This window comes from Hemiscyllium ocellatum, chromosome 16 (genome assembly GCF_020745735.1).
Source record: "Hemiscyllium ocellatum isolate sHemOce1 chromosome 16, sHemOce1.pat.X.cur, whole genome shotgun sequence".
Taxonomy (NCBI): domain Eukaryota; kingdom Metazoa; phylum Chordata; class Chondrichthyes; order Orectolobiformes; family Hemiscylliidae; genus Hemiscyllium; species Hemiscyllium ocellatum.
Window position 1 is genome coordinate 62,055,686 of NC_083416.1, and position 23,352 is coordinate 62,079,037.

The window sequence follows — 23,352 nt, forward strand, 5'->3', positions numbered from 1 at the left end:
AGGGCTAAAGGGATCAAAAGGTACAGGTGAAAGTGGGAACATGGTATTGAGTCGAATGATTAGCTGTAATCATGTTGAATAGTTGAACAGGCTTGAACAGTTGAAATGCCACCTCCTCTTGCTTCTATTTTCTGTGCCAACCCAGAAATCAATCTAGCAAACCTTTGTTGCACTCCCTTCAATGCCAGAACATACTTCCTCAGATAAGACAATCAAAACTGTACACAATACTTCAATGTAGTCTCACATTTGCCCTGTACAATTGCAGCAAGACATCCCTGCTCCTGTATTCTAATCCTCAATGTTGGCCAATATATCATTTTCTGCACTTGTATGTATACTTCCAAGAACTGGCATACAAGGATACCCAATCTTGTTACATCTCCCCTTTTCCCCAGCCTACCACCATTTAACAAATAATGTCTTCCAGTTTTTGCTACCAAACTGGATAATCTCACATTTCATCTGCTATGCATTTGCCCACTCACTCAACTTGACTAAATCATATTGAAGCATCTCTGCAACCTCCTTGCAGCTCATCCTCCTATCTAGCGTTGTCTCATTGCCAATTTGGAGATATTACATTTAGTTTCTTCCTCTAAACTATTAATCGACATGTGAATAGCTGGGGTATAAATCCTGTTCCTGTGGTACTGCACTAGTCACTGGCTGCCATTGGAAAAAAATTGCATTTATTCCTACACTGTCTGACAAGTTCTCTAATCAACCTTCTTCAGCCTCATTATCAATTGTGAATACTTCGATCCCATGACTATGTACCATCCTCTCCCTCCACCTAACATCAAGTTACTAAGTTTTCCACTTCCTTTGTTCAACTCATTCCATAAATGCCCATTTCCATTCAAGTGAAAATCGAACATCTTCCCTTGAATACAATGGCATTACTATTGCAGAATTCCCAATAAGAACATCTTGGGAATGCTGACCAGAAACTGATTGAAATACATACAAATGCAGGGACTTCACAAATAGTTCATTGGCAAAGTGTTCGGAGGTGGAAAACTAAACTGCTGACAGCTGAAAGCCTGCCCAGAGACACAAGTCAAGAGTGTGATAGAATAATTTCCATTTGTTTTTGAGTGTTACTCCAACAACATCCAGGATAAAGCAGACTGCTTGATCAGCAGCTTAGATTAGAGTGGTGCTGGAGTGACACTCAAAGACAAATGGAGATATCTCTGGGCAGGCTTTCAGTTTAGGTTTCTACTGAACTATTTGTGAAGTTCCTGCATTTATATGTATCTAGAACAGTGTTTGATCAGCATCTCACCCAAAACTTTAAAAACTCATCCCTTCACCACTAAGGCACAATGGCAATAGAACGTACCTCGATGAAAAATGCACTGCTTACTAAGGGTCATTTAACAGAACCTTGCAGACCTACAACTTCTGCCACTTAGGACAAAGGCAACAGGGACATGGAACACTCATGTTTGACTCTAGACAACACATCACCCTGACTGAGAACTATATTGTCTTTACTTTGGTGTCACAGGATCAAAATCTTGCAACTCCTTTCTCAGTAGCAATGTAGATCTAATTGCAGTAGATGGACTGTAGTGGTTCAGGAAATTAAAAATCTTCACCTTTATGACATTTAGAGATGGGCAAGAAGTGCTGGCCCTGCCAACATTTAATGAAAGAATAAAAAGCAGATTCCTTGTTTTTGAGTTTCAGTTGAAGAGCAAGGGTCCAATGTACTTTCTATAATTCTGTTTTAAGAATTATACCAGGATATTCATATTGTAATATTTTTATTTAAAAGCAGAAAAGGGAATAAATTTTAATTAATACAGTCACAAGTAACAATTGGTTTTAGAATGTTTAACCCACATCATACTAAAATACTGGAAACACTTTTTAAAAGATTTATATAAATATGAAAATTTGATTTAGACAAACAGTGTAACATACAAAAAAAAGCCAATGTTGATGAAATTTTACTGCACAGTGCTTTAAATAAGTTATAGGCTGTCCCTCCATTTAAAGATAATACAAACATGATATACAATGATTTTAAAAAAGGGCCCACATCACCAAAAACTAAAGCAAGTATAAACTATTTTAAAACATTTGCTTTCATACACTGCTTGAATGAGTCAATAAATTCACTACACTGTAAAATGAAGCAGTTTAAATTAAAATGATCTTGTGATTGTTCGTTTGAGTGTGTTGAGTTGGATGACACAGACAAGATGTGGGGCCATCTCAATGGTTCCAAGAACAATGTTGCTCAAGAATAGAATAATTTTGGCTTGTGTTGCCTACTGTTTCCCTTTACCCAATTTTATAACCTATGAACACTCTGTTCAGGCTCAACAGGGCATAGTGTTAACTTTGTCAAAAGTTCACAAAAGATTGCTGCAGCCAAGGTACTGTAACATGCAAGAGGAAATATTTTAGAGAAAGAGATTTAAAATTCTCAATGCATAAATTCACAAAAGCAAATGTAAAAATACAATATTTTCATATAATAATTATATACAGAAGCTTTCAGTATTCAGGTCTTAAGAAGGTAATGATTCAAATCACACCAATGACAAGACATTTCATGCCTCTTCATAATTTCGCTGCTGGTGACACATTCTCATGCCTAAACTGCACAGAATAAAGAAAACGAATTTTGCAAAAACACACCTTACTTGTCGAAGCATGCAGCAACACAGTTTGGCAGAAAAGAATCAGCTACATGGCAAAACAGAGACAAGGCTGCTCCCAAGAATAGGGAGCTGGGCAGCTTCAAAATAAGTCCTGTAAAATACGCACATATTTATGGAAAATTGTGAAGCAATTATCTTAGTTAAAGTTTAATACTTTTGAACATTTTTAGGTTTCAATAATGAGTTAGGAAATAGATCATTTCATCAAACTGGTTAGGTAGATTAAATAGTAAATTTTCAGCGATTTACAAATTATAACAAACCAACTTTATACAAAGCAATGTAAATGAAAACAGACTTCTGTCTTAATTTGATGTATAATGCATCATACAAGTGCCCAAATTTATGCATATTGAAAATCACTTAAACTATGACTCTTTGTTATAAAATCCAAGAACATTTTGCAAGGCCAAATAGCATCCTGAAAACTAGGCCAAATTAGCATTATTACATTAAGATGCTAATTTAGCACAATCAGGGAATAGGAGAAAATAGATTAGTATCAGTAATTCACCGGAGTTTTTGACCACAGGAGTATTACTAAAGGGAGCCATTAACTCAAGGAGGCTGGCCAACAGCAACTAAGAGTAAAATCATAAACCCAAGTTTGTTTCATGCGGCACAGAAATGAGACAGGATAAATATTTTCCATCTTGGCAAAAATATATCAAGATGCAGAGGATACAAATGAGACAGAGCATAAGGACATGGAGGAGAAACCTACTAAAAAAGAAACATTGAAAAAAAAAACGTTCGATTAAAATAAACCTCTGTGCTCACATCATACTTCAGATTATGAAAACTAATAGTACTTTTATGAAAACACTAAGTTCCAGTATTCAAACATATAATATACAGCCATACCTTGTGGCTGTAATTATGTTTTGATATCTTTGTATGAACTATTATACTAGATGTTTGTTTTACCTGCAGCATTGGTCAACACACTACTCAAGGCATTGATCTTTAACAGTGTACAAAGGAAGCATGAATAACAAGGTGAAATACTTAAAAATGCAGGTAAATATATTATGTTTAAAAGGAGCGCAGTCACAGCATTGAAATTCAGGATGGCCATGTTTGGAATTATTTAATTTTAAAATGCTATCATTTTTAAAAATTGACACTTTATGGAAAATTATGTTCAATATACCTCTGCAGGCAGCTAATTGATTGTTTAGTTATAAATGAAGTTCTATTTCTCTCTGAATGTAGACATTCAATTTTTCTTTACTGTATAGTGCTTGATTCACTATGGACAACTGAAAATATTTCTAATACCTGTTACCTTTACGGCTAAATAAGGAGGGGAAAAATGCACTGATTCTAGTTCAAAATGGTGATTAAACAGCCTCATGTCCATTTTTGTTTGATGTATTTATGGTTTAAAACAACAAGAAAAGGAAACAAGAATCATGGGGATGAGAATACTATTGTAAATAAGAAATGGTGGAAAAAAAATTGAGAGAGAGAAAAAAAATCAGAAAGTTGGACAATGACAAAAGGAAGGTGTGTGATAGACAGCACGGATTGTCAGAAAAGTCAGATCTCCAGGGTCAAAGGGAATAGCGATGAGGCAAGAAAAGAATCAAAAAAGTGTGCCCCATCAGCATCTGGAGGATTACTTCTTTTGTCATTTGCTCTCTCCTGTCTTCCACCCTTTCACAGATCTTTCTTTTGTCCTTGCCCCACCCATCTCTTGCTTAAAACCTATTGACATTTGTAACTTTTCCTTGTTCTGATGAAAGGTCATAGACATGAAACATTACCTTTATTTTTCTTGCAACACAGAAGCTACCAATCCTGGTGAGATTTTTCCCTGATATGTTTAGTTTTATCTCAGATTTCAGGAATCCATTCATTTAAAAAATTTTGATCAGGTAATTAAGAAAAATTAATTCCATTAACCGACAAATCAACAATTTAAAGTTAACCACTTAAAGAACAATTGGAAAACTTTGGCAATTTTTCTTTTAATATCTATACATTCGCTTACATGTCAAATAGACCAATAAACACTGATAGAAGGACAATCCATAACTACATTTAAAGAGAAACAGATAAACATCCAAAAAGAAAACAAATAGAAAACAGCACAGATTAAAGAACCAAGTGAATAACTTTTTCAAAGGATCGACCAATAAATGAGGCCATTTAGCCTACTGTCTGGTGGTGATTCTGCAGTCCAGAGATTTATTTCTTACAGTTTTGATAGCTGACTACTTTGGTGTCTGCATGTTCTCCCCCTAAATTACTAGAGTTCAGATAACAGAAACACCATGTACACTGTAGAGAAAAATATATACACTTTTAAAGGAAAAGGACCACAGATCAAATATGCAGACAAGCGTTGGCCACGTACTGCACATCTGGTCAATAGTTTGTCTATGTGAATTCCAAATATGAGAAATTAGTTTCTTGGTTTAAGTGCCTTAAAATGAATACATCTAGAGTTTTGAATGAAAGAAATCATTGATTTGAAATTGTCACAAATCAAAGTCACAATGTCACGATTTCCGCCTCTTTTTTGGTGGCTCTTCCTCAGAGCTGCTAATACTACTACTGGAACTAGAGTCAGAATCTGAATCAGAGGAAGATGATTCACTGGATGATGTTGTTGAGGATGATGAGGAGCTGTCAGTTGAAGAACTTTCATCGTCACTGCTGCTGCTCTCTGATGTGGAGGAATTGGATGATGTTTCACTATCTGAAGATGAATCAGTGGATGAAGTACTGCTGCTGCTGCTACTAACACTCTGAGGCCTTGAAATGAAGAGTGAATATACAAGACAATTAACTCCTTCATTATATAACAGGTCATGTAAAATCTCGAGTGGATTTCATACTGTACATGCATTAGAGGCAGGGTTCTTGTTGTGTCTGTGTTCCTTTTTTGCCATTCATTTTGGTAGAAATTCTTCAAACAACTTTAAACAACACAAATTATATCAAGTTGCTTGATACAGGGGAAATTCTACTAATTCAACAGATAACTGTATATTATGTTGACTATACAGTTAACCACAAGTGGTGGCAATCTAAGACCTGCATGTCATAGCTTTGAAATCATATAACTGCTCATGTGATGACCACCAATACCCAACAAACACTAATCATTTTTTAAAACTAATTGTCATTTGTGGGATCATGCTAGTGTCTAAATTGGCTTTGAAGCCTTTTGAAACAAACATTGTCAGAATGCACAAACAGCTCTACATAACAATTTGCAAAATATTTGCATTGTTAATGAATCATCAACCCAGTGCTCCCACTCACCTGAGAGAGAAAGTGAGCAGAAAAGAAAGGCAAAAACCAATTATAAGTCATTCTACTATAACACATTTCATTAACACGTATGCGCTATAATGCAATTGACGAATTGAAGATACTGTTGCTAAAGCGCAAACGTTTAAAGCATGTATGTGTTATAACATGATTCCTGCCCCATTAGTTTAAATGGTGCTACTATTCCACAATTTTCTTAAAATATGGGCTTGCACAAGAACAGAACCACCGAGTTATAGCAGAACTGACTACAAGGGAAAAATAACTTAAGGATATCTTTCCTTAAAGCTGAAACTTGAACAAAACAAGTTCCAGATGACCACACTGATAATGAGATCACCTAACAGTTCACCTATTCAATGTACAGTATCTCAATCTTAGCTTGAAATCTAACCAACTTTCTTTTGAATGTGGAGTGTAAATTTGCACTGACTGCAGAAGTTGACACTTTATTCTTCTGGGGGAATAAAAAACACCTGACATTTGACATAGCTCTGTATACAGTATACATTTCAAGGTGGCACAACAGTTGCCTGTAACACCCCACTCCACACTTGTTCATTTCACCCTAGTATTGTTCTAACAATTTCATGCTAGCACGACTGTTCCTCCCTTTCTTCACTGTTCCTCTCAGTGATAATGTTCTGGTCACTGCATGGTTCAAGACTCCTCTTCTTCCTTGGATATGCAGTTCTATTCAATTATAGAGAATAGCAGATGATAGAAAATAGCATTATTGTAGAAAAAAAAAGTCAGTTGGAACTTGGCTTGGAGTGGAAATTCCAGGTATTACAATCATTTGGCAGATAATTGTAGCGAAAGGATCGAGAAAAGCTAATGTAAATTCGCAATATTAAAGTACGTAGAGGTATTTTGGAACTGGAGTACTATTGGTACTGGAGAGATGAGAGGAGTGCTGAGAAGTCCTGATAGGATAGACAGGAGCAGGGATATTTTGGAAAAAGTACTCAGCAACCGTAATAAGTTTGCAATTCTCAAAAGCTTACCTTTTCTTCTTCATCTTGTTTTCTGTAATTCCTTGTCCACTGTTTAAAGAAAAATAAATTAACTAAAATTGTTCAAGACTTATAAATGATACCTTTCCTAATGGTGTATACAAGCATGATATTTTATATTCTGCAAACTATGAAGCAAAGTTTATTTTTTCTGACAGTGTTACTATCTTAAAATTTATGATAACAATTTTATACTTTTCAAAAATTCCTCCCTGCACCAGCTAAGCTAAATTTATTTTGAAAACTGCATCTATAAAATCCACATACACAAAAGCCAATTTTAAGATTCAATCTATTTGAGCACGAGCAAAGACAAACACAATGTACCCTATTGTTGAGAAAGACCACAATGTTCAAAACAAATATACATTTAAAAAATTGGACTTTGTCATCAAAAATATTTAGGGTTGTAGGGAGTTCTTAATAGCATTTTCTTCCCCCAAACCTCCTGAGAAGTGAATAACTTTTACTGCAGTATGACTCCCTGGCAACCCAGAACTTTCCAGTGCACAATGTTTGTGAGAACCTACAGCCAATCTCATAGCCATGCTGAAACTGGTACATGCACAGTTCTTCAACGGATAAATTATCACTGAGTGTTAATCCAGCGGTCCAGGTAATTTTCTGAGGACCCAGGTTCGAATCCTGCCATGGCCGATTGTGGGAATTTGAATTCAATAAAAATCTGGAATTAAGAGCCTGAAGATGACAATGAACCCACTGTCGATTGTTGGAAAAAAACCAGCTCGTTCACTAATATCTCTTAAGGAAGGAAACTACTGTCCTCACCTGGTTTGGCCTCCATGTGACCCCAGACCCACTGCAATGTGATTGACTCTTAACTGCCCTCTGTGCAATTAAGCATGTTCAGTAAACGCTAGTCGAGCCAATGATGCCCTCATCCCATTAATGAATAAAAAAGTGTAAACCTTAGTTGACTGCCTCCCTCCCTAGTTTGAGGTTACAAAATTCAATTATAGTGTGCCTAATATTCCCTTGGTTATCAATTTCCCTCAATCTTTGAGAAGTGAACAAATTAGTTCCAATCATCATGCAGTAATCAAGGTTGATAAATAAATATTCCAGAGTACACAACATTTTGAAGGGACGTAGTTGTATTGGAGGCAGTTCAGGTGCAATTCACTGGATTGATTCCAAAGGTAAGAGGTTTGTCTTATACAGTCATACAGCACAGAAATAGACCCTTTAGTTCAGTCAGTCCATGCTGAACATAATCCCAAACTAAACTAGTCCCTCCTGCCTGCTCCATATCCCTCCAAACCTTTCCTATTCATGTACTTATTCAAATATCTTTTAAATGTTATAATTGTACCCATATCCACCACTTCCTCAGGATGTTCATTCCACGTGCCAATCACCCTCTGTGTGAAAGAAAAAAAAAAGGTCCCTTATGCCCTTTTTAAATCTCTCTCTTCTCACCTTAAAAATGTGCCCCCTAAGTCTTGAAATTCCCCATCCTAGGAAAAAGACAACTACCATTAACTTTATCTATACCTGTTATTATTTTATAAACTTCTATAAGCTGGTCTCTCATTCTTCTATGCTCCAATGAAAGAAGTCCCAGCCTTCTTTATAACTCAAACTTCCTGGCAACAACCTGGTAAATCTCTTCTGAACCCTGTCCGGCTTAATAATATCCTTCCTATAACTGGGCAACTAGAGAAGAACAGATTGAGCAGTTTCATCTAGAGTTTAGAAGGCATGTAATCTAGAGTTTAGAAGAATGAGAGAACGTTTAATTGCAGCTCAAGGGGATTGACAAAGTAGACAGAGAGAGGATGTTTTCTCTCATGGGACAATGTAGAATGGTCTTTGCTGGTTTCTGAAAAAAAAACTCTCAATCTTCAGACTGACTACTATTCTTTGCAACATTATAAGCTGCTTTCTTCAATTAAAATTCTGGAATTGAAAGGTGGTCTCAATAATGGTGACCATGAAACTATCATTAAAAACTCATCTGATTCACTAGTACTATTTAGAGGGGAAAAACATCTATTGTCCTTATCCTGATGTAACCTACATGTGACGCTTGGACCACTGTAATATGTTGGATTCTTAATTGCTCTCCGAAATAGTCTGGCAGGAGGCTGGAAGAACACAGCAAGAAGGGCTGCTTGTACGGGGTACTGCAGATAAAGGGGGTGGCAGGGGTAGGGTGAAGTGGGGATAGGTGAAGACAGGTAGAAGGCACGATCTGGTTGGTCAATGGGATACACCTGGGAGTGAATCAAGTTGGTGGCAGGAAGGAATGGAAGGGATGGGGAGGGGCTGGGAATGGGAAAGGAGGTTATTTGAAACTGGAGAGCTCAATGTTGAGTCCTCGGAGCTGTCGACTGCCCAGGCAGAAGATGAGGTGTTGTTCCTCCAATTTGCGGCGTGGTTCGTTATGGCAATGGAGGAGGCCAAGGATGGTCATGTCGGAAAGGGAGTGGGAAGGGGAATTAAAACGTGCGGTGACTGGGAGGGCCGGTCAGTCCCTGCGGACCCAGCTGCAATGCTCGGCGAACTGTTCCCTGCATTTACCACATCTGGCAGAGATTTTCCTGACCATCCAACACTGTATTCGTTGCTTTTGATGTGGTCTCCTCTACACTGGGGAGACAAGATGTCAACTTGTCGAACATTTCAGAGAATATCTCTGGGGCACATGCACCAAACAACGCCTCTGCCCTGTGGCCGAACATTAAACTCCCTCTCCCACTCCATCAAGGACATGCAAGTTCTGGGCCTCTTCCACCGTCAAATCCTAGGCACTCGACAACGAGAGGAAGCACCTCATCTTCCACCTTTGAACCCTCCAACCACACGGACTCAATGTTGACTTCACCAGTTTCCTCATCTCCCCTTCCTCCACCTTATCCCAGATCCATCCCTTCAACCTGGCATGGCCCTCTTGAAGTGTCCTACCTATCCAATCCTCGAGGAGAAAGTGAGATCTGCAGATGCTGGAGATCAGAGCTGAAAATGTGTTGCTGGAAAAGCGCAGCAGGTCAGGCAGCATCCAAGGAATAGGACATTCGACGTGTCGGGCATAAGCCCTTCTTCAGGAATCTGACCTGCTGCGCTTTAACCAGCAACACATTTTCAGCTACCTATCCAATCCACCTTCCACTCTGATCTATCACCATTACCCCACTGTAATTTGTTGGATTCTTAACTAATCTCTAAAATAGTCCGGCAGGAGGCTAGAAGAACACAGCAAGCCAGGCAGCATCAGAAGGTGGAGAAGTTGATGTTTTGGGTGTAACCGTAATCCTTCTTCAGGACTGAGGTTGCAGGTGGGGGGGGGGGGAAGCTGTAGCTAAAAGGAGTGGCAGGCGCAAAGTGGTGATCTCAGCTTATCTCAGGTCCAACCCTCCAACTCTGCACTGTCCTCTTGAACTGTCCACCCTGTCCATCTTCCTTCCCACCTATCCACTTCATCCTAACACCATCTCCCCACCCCCCCCCATTCACATTCCTAGCCATCTTCCTCCCCACCACCAAACCCCTCCCATTTATCTCTCAGCCCCCTTGGGACACACACCCCCACATTCCTGATGAAGAGACTATGCTCAAAACAGCAACTCTCCTGCTCCTCAGATGCTGCCTGACTGGCTGTGCTTTTCCAGCGCCACACCTTTAGACTCTGATCTACAGCATCTCCAGTCCTCAGTTTCTCCATAAGTGTTCTATGTTTACTATACTGCATTTTTATTCATTTATTCATAAAATGATGTTTTTCTAGTATATTTTACTATTTCAAGATAAACTAAATTAAACATTCCTTCCTAGATTGCCAGCCCTATACTGTTTCTTTACACCTTTCAATTTTTATTAGCCCCATGCTGCAAGCAGTGTTTAGTCCTGTTTCTGTATCAAAGGCTACTCCTTAATAAGTGTTAATACTGTAACCTACTCAGAACAACACCATCCTAACCATCACTCGAAATTATGGAAAGATTAAAATATCAATTTGCCCTTAGTAACCATCTCTCAGGACCTGAATAGGCTGCAGGACATCAAACAGTTTCCTCCATCAGCATGTCCCTACAGTCTGCTGCTTTTTATCTTTTTGAAATTTCCTTAAATATGACCTATTTCTGTAACACTGTACTATCTAATCTAACTTTTACTTGGGACTACTATCTGGTACTAACATGCAGATTTATACTTTTTAAAATGCATATTAAGCACTTCCGCGAAACTGCCTGCATGGGAACTGTCAAATAACGGCAATAGTAGATTAAATCTCATGACCTAGTTACGACCAGTTTATATAGCCTCTATTTTTTATTTAGCACACATATAATTTCTCACTAATTTAGATCATATAGGTCTACTACTTAGACAATAAAGACCATAAGACATAGATGCACAAATTAGGCCATTCCATCCATCAAGTCTGCTCCACCATTCACTCATGGCTGATAAGTTTCTCAACTCCGTTCTCCCATTTCCTCCCAGTAACCCTTGATCCCCATGACAATCAAGAGCCTATCTCAGTCATAAATATACTCAATGACCTGGCCTCCACAGCCTTCTGTGGCAATGAGTTCCATAGATTTACCACTCTCTGGCTGAAGTTTCTCCTTGTCTCAGTTTTACTTGAAGGCTATACCCTCGGGTTCTAGTCAATGGAAACATTTTCCCCAACATCCACTTTGAACAGCTCATTCAGTATTCCGTAAGTTTCAATTAGATTCCCCCCTCATCCTTCTAAATTCCAAGCATAGACCCAGAATCCTCAAATGTTCCTCACATGTTAAGCTATTCATTCCTGGGATCATTCTCGTGAACCTCCTCTGAACACACTCCAGAGGCAGGACATCATTCCTGAGATATTGGATTAGATTAGATTACTTACCGTGTGGAAACAGGCCCTTCAGCCCAACAAGTCCACACCGACCCCCTGAAGAGCAACCCAACCAGACCCATTCCCCTACATTTACACCTTCTGCTAACACTGGACAATTTAGCATGGCCAATTCACCTAACCTGCACATTTTTGGACTGTGGAAGGAAACCGGAGCACCCAGAGGAAACCCACGCAGACATGAGGAGAATGTGCAAACTCCACACATCAGCTGCCCGAGGCAGGAATTAAATCTTGCTCTCTAGCACTGTGAGGCATCAGTGCTAACCACTGTGCTACCGTGCCGCCCAAAACTGCACACAATACTCCAAATGTGGTCTGACCAGAGCCTTTGAGCCTCAGAAGTAAATCCCTGCTTTTACATTTAAATCCTCTTAAAATAAATGCCATCTTTACATTTGCCTTCCTAACTACTGGCTCAATTTGCAAATTTACCTTGAGAGAATCCTGGATTAGAATTCCTAAGTCTCTTTACATTTCAGACTTCTGAGTTTTGTCCCAATGTAGAAAACAGTTCACCCTTTCATTCTTCCTATCAAAGTGCATGACCTCACACTATCCCATGTTGTACTCTATCTTTTACATCTTTGTCCACTCTCCCAACCTTGTCAAATCCTTCTGCAGCCTCCTGCCTCCTCAATACGACCTGTCCTGCTCCCTCTCTTTGTACCGCCTGCAAACCTAGCCAGAATGCCCTCAGTTTCTTCATCTAGATTGTTAATGTACAAAGTGAAACGTCGTGGTCCCAACACTGATCCTTGCAGAACACCACTAGTCACCGGCTAACATCCTGAGAAAAACTCTATTATCCCTACTCTCAGCTTTCTGCTAGACAGCCAATGTTCTATCCACCTCACACCTTGCCTCTAATAACATGGGCCCTTACCTTGCACAGAAGTAGCCTCCTGTGCAGTACCTTGTCAAAGGCCTTCTTCAAGTCCAGGTAGATAACAACCAGTGGCTCTCCTTGGTCTAACCTGTGCATTACGTCCTCAAGGAAACTAGCAGATTTGTCAGGAATGACCTCCCTTGATGGAACTATGCTGACTTTGCCCTATTTTACCATACACTTCCACGTATTCAGAAATGACCGAGGTTAAGCTAATTAAACTGTAATTTTTCATCTTTTGCCTTACTCTCTTTTTAAACAGTCGTGTCATGTTAATGATTTTCCAGTCCTCTAGTTATTCCTGAAAGATCACCACTAACACCTCCACTGTTGTTTCAGCTATCTTCTTTCGACCTCTCGGCTCAGATGATTTATCCACCTTCAGGTCATTCAGTTTTTAAGACTAGATTAGATTACCTACAATGTGGACAAGGTCCTTCGGCCCAACAACCCCACACTGACCCTCCGAAGTACAACCCACCCTCCTACATTCACCCCAGACTAATGCACCTAACACTACGGGCAATTTAGCATGGCCAATTCACCTAATCTGCACATCTTTAGACTGTGGGAGGAAACCGGAGCGCCCGGAGGAATTCCACACAGAGATTGTGCAAATTCCACACAGACAGTTGCCCGAGGTGGGAACTGAACCCAGGTCCCTGGTGTTGAGAGGCAGCAGTGCTAACCACTGAACCACCATGCTGCCCCTTCTTGGTGATGGCCACCATACTCCGTTCTGGCCCCCTCACTCTTGAAATTTTGGAATATTATTTGTGCCTTCCACCATGAATGCTGATGCAAAGCAATTATTCAGTTCCTCAGCTATTTCCTTGTTCCACACTACTATACCCTAAGTGCCATCTTTTCAGTGGCCCAATGTCCATTTTTGCTCTTTATATATCTAAAGAAACTTTTATAGTCTTCTTTTATATCACTGGCTAGGTTACCCTCATATTTATTTTCTCCCTCCTTTTTTTTGTTGGTGTTTGTAAACTTCCCAATCCTCTCATTTCCCACTGTCCTTCACCACAATATATGCTTTCCTTTTTGCTTTTATGCTGTCCCTCATTTCCCTCGTCAGCTATGATCGTCTCATCCTCCATGCACCATGTTTCTTATTTTCTCAGGATGAATTTTTGCTATGTCTCCTGAATTACTCCCAGAAACTCCTGCCATTGCTGTTCCGCTGTCTTTCCTGATAGCCTCCTCTCCCAGTCAATTCTGTTCAGCTCCATCCTGATGTCTCTGTTGTTGTCTTTATTCTACTGTAATATTGTTATTTCTGACTATTTTCTCCCTCTCAAATTGCAGAGTAAATTCAATCTTATTATGATCACTACCTCCTAAGGGTTCCTTCACCTCTCTTATCAAGTCTGCCCCATTGCACAACACTAAATCCAACATTGTCAATTTCCTAGTGGGCATCACCACAAGCTGCTCTAAAAAGCCATCTCATAGACATTACACAAATGGCCTTCTCTTGCAATCCATTACTAACCTGACTTTCCCAGTCCACCTGCATATTGAAATCCCCCATCATCACTGTAATGTTGCCTCTCTTGCACACCTTTTCTTTCTCCTGGTGTATCTCTTGCCCCAGCTCCTGACTACTGTTTTGAGGCCTGCACATAACTCCAAGTATGGGCTTTTTACCCACTGTAGTTCCTCAATTCCATCCACACACATTCTACACAATCTGACTACTGCATTTCTTACCATTGATTTAATTTCATTTCTACTAAGATTACTAACTTTAAAAGACAAAAGGGCTAACACCTCTTAATTATGCAAGCTCAGACTGGTCACACATTCTAATCCCATTTGGAGTAACAGCCAGCATTTAGAAAGTGTGTAAACAATCTCTTGCTTCTCCAGGGCAGATGTCACGCAAACCTGTGTAAAATAGATACATCATAGTGCTAAAAGTTCAATGTATATAAAAACAGTGTATAAAAGAGGTGACTGTAAAACTTTACTTTGGATTTCATTGCTGCCTTGAACTTTGCCACTCTGGATGCTCAATAAAGAGGCTATTTCCACCACTGAACATGATTGCACAGCTGATAACCTCTCACTTATCCACTTTAAACTCCATTTGACAAATTTTGGCCCATTCGCATAACCTATCCATATGCACTTGTAAAATTTATTATTTCTTTATTGCAACTTACTTTTACAATCCCACCTATTTTAGTGTCGTCTGCAAATCTGGCTATAATAGTTTCTATCCCTGCAGCCAGGCCATTTAAATAGATTGTAAACAGCTGGAGATGGAGAATTGAACTCAATGGCATTCTACTAATGACATCCTCCCAATCAATAAAAGAACCACTTATTCTGACTTTAATGCTGATTATCCAAACTTGTCCATATGACTACGTCATAACCTTTGTTTAACTAGAGAATACTAGTGTTGAACTCCAATTTCTTGTCCTCAAACTAAATTTGAAATTCTCACATTCTAAGATCACTCTTCACTTGAGGGTCCTTTACCATGAGATTCTTAATTAATTCCACAAAGCTACACCATCTCATTTTCCTTCCTACTTACCATTCTGAAACAAAAAGGAGGATTACACTTCAATATGTAATTCCAAAACCTGGTCTCAGCATGATTCCAATGCAGAAAATGTGTTGCTGGTCAAAGCACAGCAGGTTAGGCAGCATCCAAGGAACAGGAAATTCGACGTTTCGGACCAGAGCCCTTCATCAAGAATGAGGAGAGGGTGCCAGGCAGGCTAAGATAAAAGGTAGGGAGGAGGGACTTGGGGGAGGGGCGATGGAGATGTGATAGGTGGAAGGAGGTCAAGGTGAGGGTGATAGGCCTGAGTGGGGTGGGGGCGGAGGGGTCAGGAAGAGGATTGCAGGTTAGGAGGGCAGTGCTGAGTTCAAGGGAATCGACTGAGACAAGGTGGGGGGAGGGGAAATGAGGAAACTGGAGAAATCTGAATTCATACCTTGTGGTTGGAGGGTTCCCAGGCGGAAGATGAGGCGCTCTTCCTCCAACCGTCGTGTTGTTATGTTCTGGCGATGGAGGAGTCCAAGGACCTGCATGTCTTCGGTGGAGTGGGAGGGAAAGTTAAAGTGTTGAGCCACGGGGTGGTTGGGTTGGTTGGTCCGGGCGTCCCAGAGGTGTTCCCTGAAGCGTTCTGCAAAGTAGGCGGCCTGTCTCCCCAATATAGAGGAGGCCACATCGGGTGCAGCGGGTGCAATAGATGATGTGTATGGAGGTGCAGGTGAATTTGTGGCGGATATGGAAGGATCCCTTGGGGCCTTGGAGAGAAGTAAGGGAGGAGGTGTGGGCGCAAGTTGTGCATTTCCTGCGGTTGCAGGGGAAGGTGTCGGGAGTGGAGGTTGGGTTGGTGGGGTGTGGACCTGACGAGGGAGTCACGAAAGGAGTGGTCTTTGCGGAACGCTGATAGGGAGGGGAGGGAAATATATCCCTGGTGGTGGGGTCCGTTTGGAGTTGGCGGAAATGACGGCGGATGATATGCTGTATACGGAGGTTGGTGGGGTGGTAGGTGAGAACCAGTGGGGTTCTGTCTTGGTGGTGGTGGGAGGGGCGGGGCTCAAGGGCAGAGGAGCGGGAAGTGGAGGAGATGCGATGGAGGGCATCGTCGATCACGTCTGGGGGGAATCTGCGGTCCTTGAAGAAGGAGGCCGTCTGGGCTGTACGGTATTGGAACTGGTCCTCCTGGGAGCAGATGCGGCGGAGACGAAGGAATAGGGAATATGGGATGGAGTTTTTACAGAGGGCAGGGTGGGAGGAGGTGTAGTCCAGGTAGCTATGGGAGTCAGTCGGTTTATAGTAGATGTCTGTGTTGAGTCGGTCGCCCGAGATAGAAATGGAAAGGTCTAGGAAGGGGAGGGAAGAGTCTGAGACAGTCCAGGTGAATTTGAGGTTGGGATGGAAGGTGTTGGTAAAGTTGATGAACTGTTCAACCTCCTCGTGGGAGCACGAGGCAGCGCCGATACAGTCATCGATGTAGCGGAGGAAAAGGTGGGGGGGGTGGTGCCAGTGTAGTTGCGGAAGATGGACTGTTCCACATATCCTACAAAGAGACAGGCATAGCTGGGGCTCATGTGGGTGCCCATGGCAACTCCTTTAGTTTGGAGGAAGTGGGAGGATTGGAAAGAGAAGTTATTCAGGGTGAGGACCAGTTCAGTCAGTCGAAGGAGGGTATCAGTGGAAGGGTACTGGTTGGTGCAGCGGGAAAGGAAGAAGCGGAGGGCTTTTGAGTCCTTTGTGATGGGGGATGGAAGTGTACAGGGACTGGATGTCCATCGTGAAGATAAGGAGTCAGGGACCGGGGAAGCGAAAATCATGGAGGAGATGGAGGGCGTGGGTGGTGTCGCGAACGTAGGTGTGGAGTTCTTGGACTAAAGGGGACAGAACCGTGTCGAGGTACGCGAAGATGAGTTCGGTGGGGCAGGAGCAGGCTGAGACAATGGGTCGGCCGGGGCAGTCAGGTTTGTGGATTTTGGGCAGGAGGTAGAAACGGGCGGTGAGGGGTTGTGGGACTATGAGGTTGGAGGGGGTGGATGGGAGATCATCTGAGGTGATGAGGTTATGGATGGTCTGGGAGATGATGGGAATCTCAGTCGATTCCCTTCTCCATCGCCAGAACATAACAACACGACGGTTGGAGGAAGAGCGCCTCATCTTCCGCCTGGGAACCCTCCAGCCACAAGGGATGAACTCAGATTTCTCCAGTTTCCTCATTTCCCCTCCCCCCACCTTGTCTGTCGATTCCCTTGAACTCAGCACCGCCCTCCTAACCTGCAATCCTCTTCCTGACCTCTCCGCCCCCACCCCACTCCGGCCTATCACCCTCACCTTGACCTCCTTCCATCTATCACATCTCCATCGCCCCTCCCCCAAGTCCCTCCTCCCTACCTTTTATCTTAGCCTGCCTGGCAACCTCTCCTCATTCCTGATGAAGGGCTCTGGCCCGAAACATCGAATTTCCTGTTCCTTGGATGCTGCCTAATCTGCTGTGCTTTAACCAGCAACACATTTTCAGCTCTGATCTCCAGCATCTGCAGACCTCACTTTTTACTCGATGATTCCAATGCAACCTGTTTCACTGGAACAGCTCTCTCTTCCAGTAGTGATGTCAATATCCCATAAATTCAAACCCATTTCTCCCACACCAATCTTTGACTGTTGCATTCACCTCTTAAATCTCATTGACCCTGTGTCAATTAGTGAATGGCTCGTGTAGTAATTTAGAGATGACTACCTTTTGGTTCTGCTTTACAATTTAGCCCCTAACTGCTTTTATTCCCTCAGCAAAACATGTTCCTCATTTACCTATATTGTTGCTACCCACGTGGTTCACAACAACTAGATTTTTTTTTCCCCTCGCACTCCAAGTTCCAGATGAGATATCCTGAACCCTGGCACCAGTTAGGCAAAATAGCCTTCAGATCCTCAATCCTAACCACAGAGAACAAATGTCCAAGCCTTACCAATACTATCCTCAATTACGACTATATTTCTCATTTCTCTCCCCACTGAATTGTTCCATGTATCATGGTGGTCGAACAAATATTTTGTGACTGCCTTTGCAATACAAAGAACAGGTTACACCTCCATAAAGGTGGGGGTAACTTAGAAGCAAAGACAGTGAGGAAATTAAGGTAATTAATAACAGCCTTTATTACAGGGGAATTGGAATACAAGAACAAAGATGTATCGCTACAATTGTATAGGTGTTTGATGAAATTATACCTAGACAAAGTGTGCAATTTTGGTCTCCATATTGAAGGCAGGCTATTGCATTGAACACAGTGCAGTAAAGAATTACTAGATTGGATCTATACCCTATTAAATTTAGAAGAAACATTGAAGCTTATCAAGGGGCAGAACAGATGTCAAGATGCTGTTTCTCCTTAATAGATAGTCTAGAAAGCAGGGATACAGTTTAAGGATGTGGAGACAATCAATGACGGAGCATACTTGACAGGACGTACAGTCTTCCCCTACTCGAATTTCTTATGCAGCAGACTAGGGATCAAAGTAGGATCTTTCTGGTTCACATGCTCAGGCCTCCACACACTATTTGTCCACTAAGCCATTCAAACCAGATTTTAGTATGGAATCACACTTACCTTGGTGGCAAGGCGAGTTTGTTTTGTTTTTCTTTCAAAGTCTTCTTTAATTGCACTGTTCTTGAGGGTCTGTGCAGATACTTCCGTTTTCCAGTGCACTCATAGGTCCAATGGCCATATTCTAAACATTTCTGACATCGAACGTGCTGTTTATTAGCTTCTCTAAAGCACAAAAACCAGGGTACACAATGGATTAATTGATGAAAGGCATCATCCACAGTGCTATCAATAAATACCTGCTCAACAATACCCAGTTTGGGTTCTGCCAAGGCCAAATCAGCATTTGGCCGCATTACATCCTTGATTCAAACATGGACAGAAGAATGGAATTCAGGGCTGAGGTGAGAGAGTGACTGCCATTGACATCAAGGTCTCATTTGATCAGATGTAGCATCAAGGAGCCCTAACAAAGCTGAAGTAAATAGGAATCTGGGGAAAAACTCTTTGGTAGTTGGAGTCATATCTGGTGTATAGGAAAACAGTTGTGGTTGCTGGTGGGCAATCATCTGAGCTCTGGATATCTCTGCTGGAGTTGCTCAAGGCATTGTTCTCAACCCAATCATTTTCAACTGCTTTACCAATGACCTTTCCCTACATAAAAAGGTCAGAAGTGGGGATATTCACTAATGATTGCATAATGTTCAGCACCATTGCCATCATCTCAGATACTGAAGCAATCCATGTCCAAATGTAGCAAATCCTGGAGAATTTCCAGGCTTGGGCTGAAAAATGGCCAATAACATTTATACCATACAACTGCCATGCAACAACCAACTCCAGAAAGAGACAGAGGAAATCTAGTAATTGCCTCATGCCATCAATGGCTGAGGATCCTGAGACTGCATTCATTAGAGTTTAGAAAGTTGAGGGGAGATCTAACAGAAACTTAGAAGATAATGCATGGCTTAGAAGTAGTGGACGCTGGGAATTTGTTTCCGACAGGTGGTGATATGAGGATCCCTGGGCATAGTCTTAGAATTAGAGGGGGTCAATTTAAAATGGAAATGAGGAGACATTTCTGCAGCCAGAGAGTGGGGGCCTGTGGAATTCATTGCCATGGAGCGCAGTGGAGGACTGGACGTTAAATGTCTTCAAGACACAGATTGATAAATTCTTGATCTCGTAAGGAATTAAGGGCTACAGGGAGTGCGCAGGTAAATAGCATTGAAATGCCCATCAGCCATGATTGAATGGCAGAGTGGACTTGATGGACCGAATGGCCTTACTTCCACTTCTGTGTCTTATGGCATTGCCATCAAAGCCCCCATTATCAACATCCCGGAGGTTACCATTGACAGGAAACTGAATTGCACTAGGTATATAAATAGTGGATTCTTGTCCAATGATCTTCCTTGATCGTCAAGTCAGGAGGACTGCCTTTCCCTGGTTTTGGCCGGAAAAAAATTCAAATCTAAGTATTCCCAGCTTCAACATCTAATTTTTTCCTCGTGTCTGTGAAATGTCTTGGGTTGCTTTTCTACGCTGCTAATCATAAAGATGCTAATACAGATGAAAGTTTTTGTTGTATTCCAACATCCAACTTCAGTCAAAACACATCAGTTTTCCTTACATTTGATGTAAAATATTGGAATCAGTTGACAGAAGCAAGCTTGAGGATTATTTTTTTTAAAAATCTAGTAAACAATAATAGTCTCAAAAAGAAATTCTTGGCTGAACAGGTTCTTTAATCTTAGAGGAATTGATAGCTCCAAATGCATTATAGAAATCCTTAATGAGTTTCCAAAAGGGATTTCAAATTTTACTTGAAACAGTTGAAAATTGTGGCAAGCCGGAATAAATCACGTGAACTAAAAGAGATCAACTGAGGACGTAAAACAACAGGTGCTTGTTGGAATTGACATATCACAGTAGATACAAATATTGATCTACTCCTCTACATTGAGCACCTCTCCCGCAGCACCAGTTTGATGTGACTATTGTATATAATTTAGCTTAATGTCATCCTAAAATTGATGCAAATTAGTCAAATGTCCCAACAACAATATCTATAATCCAAAAGAATCAAAGTCTGCAACTTTGAAATTACATAGTAAGGGTAAACATGAAAACAGGTAATAACATTTGTGATACTTTTGTGTGAAATATCAAATAAAATGAATGAAGACAGCTACCAGAATCTTAGTAGACATAGCATTGAACTTGTCCAACCAATGTGGAACAGCAAACAAAAAAGTGAATACAGAACTGCATAGCTGAAGTAAGTAGGAGGGAATGAAGATTAAGTTACCAAATACTTAGTTCAGACTGCATCCTGAGAAAGATGGAATTTAAGATATCAGTGCAATGGATCGGAGTTATATGGAGTGGCTGAATGGTATGAATAGTAATGGTTTAAAGGGTATGGGCCAAATACTGGCAAATGAGACAAAGTCAGATTGGGATATCTGATCAACGAGAACAAGTTCGACCAAAGGGTCTGTTTCCTTACTGTATGACTCTATAACTCATCCTGGGCATTTTATCCTGCAGAAAAACCTGAAAGATGACTGTGAAGTATTCTGAATATTAAAAGGTTTGGATTGTACTTTAAAGTATATCAGAACACAAGTCAAATTAGATGATAAATTTAACACTGGTAAGTTTTTTTTTATACAAAGAACCAGCATCGATTGGAATGTTTTAAAAAGAAATTGTATGAATACATGAAAAAAATAAAATGTGCAAGCCAAAACAAAATGCTTGGAATTATTTTTTAAAATTCTTGGATGAGCAAAACTAAGCTGGTCACTCTGATATATAATTATGTTGTGAGCACTTCAAAAAGTCTAAAACAGTTACTTATAATTAATACAAGAGTGCCCATGAGCCCCTTAAAACGTGTCCAACTAACCAGAGTTGAGTGTGGGGTGTTGGAAAAGCACAGCAGATCAGGCACATCCAAACAACAGGAGAATTGACGTTTTGGGCATAAGCCCAATTAAGGGCTTATGCCCGAAACATCAGTTTTCCTGCTCCTTGGATGCTGCCTAACCTGCTGTGCTTTTCCAGCACCACACTTTCGACTCTGATCTCCAGTCCTCACTTTCTCTAGTCCAACTAACAAGACTTAAGTTTGTTTTTAATGACCTGCAGGTTTTGTGGATATCATTGAAGATTTTCGAAATAATCATAGGAAACGTTAAAAACTGACTTAAATCAGATTTTGTTTTAATAAAAATCAGAAAGACTTACAAAGCCTAATTTGGGATGACACTCGCTTACTGGGTGTTTAAAATACATTTTACTTATGCATGGTGCTTTCACATTTAACCGATTTTGTAATGTTCGGATAAATTTCACCGCTGAAATATTCTTTACAACAACAGTCCTCCCCGAAGTCTTGGCGTCCTTTCTCGCCGCCTGTGGAATTTAACCACTCTCCATTTCAAATAGGAAACATCTGGTGTTTGTGGCTGGAGCATCTCCGAGGCCCTGGGCTGAAGATGAAACCTGTCTGACACCTTCAGCCCTCCCGCCGACGCAGTTTTTAACCTCGAACCCATCTACCCAACCCTTGGAAAGCAGCCATTTCAGTCTCGATAAAAAAAAATCATTGGCCGTTCTACAAGCTGAATACTCACGCTTGTCTGCGAGCGATCAGTCTGTGCATAGGCGTCGCCATCTTGGTTTCCCGAAATGCATCGGGTCCGTCACTAAGCAACAGCCCTGAAGGTCCTGAGCAACCCTATAGGCCTGAACATCCACCAAAACTGATTTCACTTCTACTCACTGGGGAGTACTGTTCTCACCTTTATATCCTATCTTACCAACGCATTTCAAATCAATCCTCTCTGTCTATGTCCTCTTCGATTAGTGTCCCCACAGTGTTGGTGTGTGTTTTGTAACTGCTTTTGTATCATGCTATGCACACTTTGTCTATTGAGGGATTGGAGAGAGTTGGCTGAATATTGGGATTGAGTGCTATTTAAAGAAACATATTTTCTAATCAACCTGTCCAGAAATGTTGTTATACGGTTCTGGAGCAGGCTTAATTGTTGGTGTTGAGTTTAGGAGGTTTTCTTTATTTTTCACTTATTTGGGTGCCAGGAAAGAACTACAAACTCAGTTAACACTGGGACAGGATCATAATCAAAGTTCCGTTTTCGGATTTGACCTGAATGTGGTCATTTCTAAATTGTGTTGTGCTGCTTTTCTGTTCCGGGAGGCTATGCAGTATTTGTTGCCTAACCTTAGTTGTTCTTGAGAAAATGAGATGAACTTTCTTCTTGAACATTGAATAGCAAGGGACGATGGTTTTATTTTCTCTTGCTGGAGATGGTAATTTCCTGGCACTTGTGTAGTGCAAATGTTATTTATTCAATTCATGCCTAAGAATATTGTCAAGGTTTTATTGCATGCAGACATAGAGTACTTCTGCGTTTGAGGAGCAATGAATGCAGTTTTTAAAATTCTTTCATAGATTGTATAATTGGCTAGACCAGTATTTGTTGCCTAATTGCCTTTAAGCTGAGTGATTTGCAAGGCCAT

General features: G+C 40.9%; 1 protein-coding gene across 1 annotated transcript; it reads right to left on the reverse strand.

The window, feature by feature from the left end:
- Nucleotides 1-1,877: 1,877 nt before the first annotated feature.
- Nucleotides 1,878-22,492, reverse strand: zcchc10 (zinc finger, CCHC domain containing 10). The gene is made up of 4 exons (XM_060836882.1): nucleotides 22,446-22,492; nucleotides 18,865-19,026; nucleotides 6,974-7,012; nucleotides 1,878-5,444 (listed from the first exon to the last, which is right to left on the reverse strand). Exons 1-4 carry the CDS (start codon nucleotides 22,484-22,486, stop codon nucleotides 5,189-5,191), a joined length of 498 nt encoding a protein of 165 aa, XP_060692865.1. The 5' UTR covers nucleotides 22,487-22,492; the 3' UTR covers nucleotides 1,878-5,188.
- Nucleotides 22,493-23,352: the final 860 nt, after the last annotated feature.

Bases quoted from the DNA above. Each gene is read 5' to 3' on its own strand.
- zcchc10 (XM_060836882.1), bottom strand. From the start codon at position 22,486: ATGGCGACGCCTATGCACAGACTGATCGCTCGCAGACAAGC. The intron at 19,027-22,445 runs GTGAGTATTCAG...TTTGTGCTTTAG, and splicing joins CTGATCGCTCGCAGACAAGC to AGAAGCTAATAAACAGCACG. The intron at 7,013-18,864 runs GTAAGTGTGATT...TTCTTTAAACAG, and splicing joins AAACTCGCCTTGCCACCAAG to TGGACAAGGAATTACAGAAA.